Genomic DNA, 4910 nt, shown 5'->3' with positions numbered 1-4910 from the left:
GTGTTTTTAGGGTTATTAATGAAGTTCATGTACTCAGACCAGTAATATTTGGGGTCACAAGTTTTTGCCATGGATAGTTTGTGGGTCAGAAGACAAAAAGTTTGGGAACCACTGCTTTAAAGTCCCATAAGGTTTGTCCTGCAGAGGTCTGCACTTTATAATTTCAGACACTAGGTGGCAGCAGAGTGCTTAAATATTTAAAAGGTTAACCTAACTTTTTAATAGAAATGTGCCAAATATCCAACTCTAGCATATTAATTTTGCATAATCTCAGGACATAATGACTTACACTGTGCCCCGGAGGTGAATCTTTTATTCTAGGAAAAGCTGAATCCATTCAGAAACATTTCAGACCACATTTATAAATAAATCTTGGTAAGCATCAGTACAAACTGCAGCTCGCTCCTAAGAGGAGCCTGGCAGTGTGCACAGCAAAGAAAAGAGCTGAAGTGGTTGAACTGAGTGAAGATGATGAGGAGCGTGTGAGATGATCACTAACCGCCTGCAGGAGGAACCACTTGATCCAACAGTTTCATGCTGGTCCTCTTCCAGATCTTCTTGATCACAGCTCTGAGCTCCTCGTTGGCTTGCTCCAAGTTACCTACAAATAATGATTGTTTAAAACTTAATCAATCAGTGAGTATGTTTGTGTAAAAAAGCAAAAAAGTAACTTTTCTGTCTTTTAATCTCAAAACAATAAACAATATTTTAATTTATGTTTTATGTATAAATGATAGAAGAGACACATTTTAGTTTTAAAATAAATAAGAACAAACACTATAAAATATGTAAATCGTAAATATTATGGATGTTGGCAAAGTTATTTCCCTAAGGTGGTCTTTCAAACAAGGTATTTACCTGCAGGGTACAGTATAAAAACTGTTATAATTAGATTGTTGCTTCCTCTTTTAATTTTATGGAGATAAAGTTTTAAGTTAAAGTCCTATCACACAGACATGATGCAGCTGTTAGAGCTCGACCGTGCAGAAACGATCACGGTTAAACAAGTAACGATTCTGCAGATTCTAACACCCTGCGGTGAACGCTCACCCTCCGTTTTGATCTTGAGCGCAGTGCGGACCAAAGCAAACAAAGTGGCGTTGAACATCACAGTCCCATCGCTGTTGAGAGGCATGTTCATCGCCACCAGTCGCTGCAACACAAGTCAAACATCACGCTGACGTCGGAGATGGATCTTACAACTTTTGTGGTGAAAACCAGTTACTCACTTTTAGCATAAATGTCAAAAATGTGGTGAAAACTCACCTTACAGGCGACTCTGTGAGGACAGAGCTTTCCAAAGCCCAACGGAGGCTGGATCCTCCTCAGCAGAGTTACAACATCAAGGTGTTTGATCCTGCCCCTAGCAGCCAGGTAGATTTAAATCAAACACATTTCAACTGTATTCAGAACATGCTTTACAGATATTAAGAATATTAATACACAGTTTGTGCACTCCAGAGTTTTTTATGAAGAGGGGAAAAGAGAAAATGAGTTTTTTGTTCTCACTTGGCCTCAGGATCATATTCAGACCAGATCCTTTTGAACTCATCCAGGTGGTGCGGCCCAAGAATGGACCAGTCACGGGTCAGGTAGTCAAAGTTATCCATGATGACAGCTACGAAAAGGTTGATGATCTGAAACAGGAAAGGGCAACAGTATTTTATTGTTATTTATATTTATTTATTATTGAATGTCTGTGAAAATCTAAGTTGAAATATTTCGGTTAGTGAAAACGGTGAAACGTCCGAGGCGTACCAGGAATGCACAGAGCATGTAGAAGCTGATGAAGTAGATGATGGCAAAGCCGCTGCCGCAGGTTCGCTCCTCTCCGGGGTTGTAGTCCGACTCGGAGTCGCACAGTTTCCCCGGCAGGCAGGCCAGCATGATCTCCTGCCACGCCTCGCCTGTGGCACACCTGAGAACAGGAAACAGTTTCATGTGGTTTTATTGTGGGATCACTACAGAGCGGCAAACAGTTCAAACTACAAAGAGCACAAACCTGAAAAGCATCAGAACCGCCTGGGGAAACGTTTGAAAGTTATTGTTGCGGTTGATTTGGGTTCCGTCCACCATTGCTATTTTCCCAAACACCTAACAGAGCAGATGAGAAATAGCAGCAAAAAATCTTTATAAAGCATCCAGAAGTTTGTAGAAAAAGCTAAATAAAAAAGGATCACAAGCACAAACAAAGCTAAGTGTTTAGTTTAATCATCTGTACTACCTGCATCCCGATCACAGCATAGATGAAGAACAGCATGGCTATCAGAAGGGCAACATAAGGTAGAGCCTGGGTGGAAAGAACAGACAAAAGGTAAAACTTTAAAGTCCCTGTGACATGCCTATCCTTCAAATACAAAAAGTCAAAGAAAGCATCTTTATACTTAAGAAAATTGGCATGGTACACATAATTTTATCCATTTTGTCACATAACTGGCCTATTTTCTTTTGAATTTGGCTCAGCCAACGTGAAACAGGAAGTGACATGAAAGAGAAACTCATTAATAAAATAAACTTGCTGGTCTCTGTTTATTAAAACCAAATAACTCTTCATCTCTCTTTGATAGCGACTAAAAAATAATCTAAAGAAACATCAGATTCTTCTCTACAGCCTGTTTTGTTAGCTTTGGTAACAATGCTCTGTTTACATGCAGACATTCCCCTTTGGTACCACTTCCTGTTTCTTCACATGCAAATATCTCAACAACCGTTCATCTCAGCGACGTGAAATTTGTTTTGCAATAGGTTATCAGTGTTATCTTTCCAAAAATGCATTCGTGTTTATTAGAAAAATTCGATGTCACTGGCACTTTAAACTCATTAAAATGTGAAAAGACAACATGAATGGTTTTTACATTAATTTCTAATGTTCAGAAACACGGCATGCATTTTAAAATTTGTTTAATGCAGTTTCTTCACTTGGTTGATTATTAATTTTGCAAATTTATTTTATTTTAAGTCTTAAAACCCCACCTGGAAGGATTTGATGAAGGTCCACAGCAGAGTCCGGATCCCCTCGCCCCTGCTCAGCAGCTTGACCAGCCTCATCACCCTGAACAGGCGGAAGAAGGTGATGGAGATTCGAGCGCTGTCTTCTGTGTTCTGAGGTCGGAGGAGGGGGGGAAGTTATTTACGGAACAAACATTTTTCAGCAATGGTAAATCTTTGTATCATTCGTTCAGTCGTTGATGCAGTTGGTCATTCATGCTTTCTTTTAATTCTCACAAATAGGATCAAAATAAAGTGGATTCAAGTCCTACCAATTTGTTTTTTCTTCCTATATATTTACATTGACAACCAGTTTTCATGCAACTTTGTGTTAGATTTAAATCCATCAGTAGGCCCACATGACAAATGCACACAATACATGGAACAACTGAGTCTGAAACAGGCATAATGCTCAATAACAGTCTAAAAAACATTGACGTTAACACGATAACAGAAAGATGGAGCTGTATCTGTCTTGCAACGCCACAAACATTTGAGACTCCAACAAGCAATGCAAACACAACACAGTTCAGTGTTCCAACAGTGTTGGTAATCTGACAGCAAGCACTTTCTGCCACTCATTAGGAATGTAGAATGAAACAAAAAAAACACAATAACAACATCAGTGGTGTCCCGTGTGCATGCCATGCACCAAGACAAAATGAGAAACATGGTCAAAACATTTCAACTTGCACCAAAACGCAACAACTCTGACAAACACAGTTCATGAAAACAAACCCGGCAACTTTACTGCAGAATTACAACCAGAAACTCAGGTACAGAAAAGCATCTCTGTGGTTTTAGTAAGAACTGAACAACAGCGTCACGACAAAACAATATAGATGCTTTGAATTTTTGGATGGTAACAGAGGGGGGAGGGTCTTGAGTGAAGGAGGAGGGGCTTATTCTTACCCCTGGATCCACTATCACCTTGACAACAGGAATGGCTGTCGACTTGAAATCAAAAACCTAAAGTTAAATTGAGTTCCAGTTGTATTGAATCAAATCATCCACAAGTTATTCCAGATGAAAACATCACATTTTATCGCTGCCTCTGTTGGCGTCATTCAGAATGTATTAAAATGAATCGAAACACAAAAGGTATCTTTACAAAACAAAAAGACTTATCTGCAAGAACATCAACAGTTTAAACGCTTCAGCACATGTTCTCAGGAGAAAAACCAATCCAGCATAAAATATATGCATGATAAAATAAAACTGTCTCAGTCTGAGAAACAATGGAGCTGGAGGTGTTCTGGTCAAACTTTGAAAATATTGTAATACATATTTTCCAGCAACAATAAGTGTCATGTTCAAAGTGTGTGATGTAAATGACTCTCAGCTACTATCACATCAAATTTTAGCTCAATATCTGTTATTTTGACTGAATTATACTTATTCCTGTGTTTTCTTTCAGTTGGTTTTGGCCGCCATCTTGAATTGAGTTGGTTTAAAAAGGTTAATCAGTTTTAGGGGTATTTAAGGATTATTTCCTGAAAGTTTCAGCAAAATTTGTCCAGAGGTTCATGAAATATTTTGATAACAGACACTCAAACACACACATGCATCCATAGGGATATACAATGGGTAAAATAAGTATCAAACACGTCACCATTTTTCTCAGTAAATATATTACTAGAGGTGCTAATGACATGAAATTTTCACCAGATGTCGGTAACAACCCAAGTGATCCATACATACAAAGAAATCAAACCATAAATGTCCAGAAATGAAGTTATTTGTAATGATGTGGAATGGCACAGGGAAAAGATTTCTGACAGAGGAGTGAAAAGAATTATCAGAAGAGTTGTCCAAGAGCCAAGGACCACTTGTGGAGAGCTTCAGAATAGTAAGTTAAGTAATGCACTGAACCACCATGGCCTGTATGCACGCTCACCATGCAAGACTCCACTGCTGAAGAA

At 38.8% G+C, this 4910-nt stretch overlaps 1 protein-coding gene across 15 annotated transcripts in view; it reads right to left on the bottom strand.

The window, feature by feature from the left end:
• The window catches only part of cacna1db (calcium channel, voltage-dependent, L type, alpha 1D subunit, b), a 75787-nt gene that overhangs the window by 8095 nt on the left and 62782 nt on the right, over nt 1–4910 (bottom strand). For 14 of the 15 annotated variants that reach the window (XM_014001723.1, XM_014001724.1, XM_014001716.1 and 11 more), the window contains 8 exons: nt 2974–3102; nt 2225–2290; nt 2003–2094; nt 1759–1918; nt 1510–1637; nt 1267–1363; nt 1051–1153; nt 500–601 (listed from right to left, as the gene is read on the bottom strand). In XM_014001723.1, the coding sequence (XP_013857177.1) occupies nt 500–601; nt 1051–1153; nt 1267–1363; nt 1510–1637; nt 1759–1918; nt 2003–2094; nt 2225–2290; nt 2974–3102 (877 nt within the window). Of the gene's footprint in view, nt 1–499; nt 602–1050; nt 1154–1266; nt 1364–1509; nt 1638–1758; nt 1919–2002; nt 2095–2224; nt 2291–2973; nt 3103–3900; nt 3943–4910 lie in introns of all 15 variants that reach the window. The other variant, XM_014001721.1, reaches the window with a different exon arrangement.

Source organism: Austrofundulus limnaeus, unplaced genomic scaffold (assembly GCF_001266775.1).
Source record: "Austrofundulus limnaeus strain Quisiro unplaced genomic scaffold, Austrofundulus_limnaeus-1.0 Scaffold10, whole genome shotgun sequence".
In the NCBI taxonomy this organism is placed as follows: Eukaryota; Metazoa; Chordata; class Actinopteri; order Cyprinodontiformes; family Rivulidae; genus Austrofundulus; species Austrofundulus limnaeus.
This window is presented reverse-complemented; position numbering and strand designations above follow the sequence as displayed.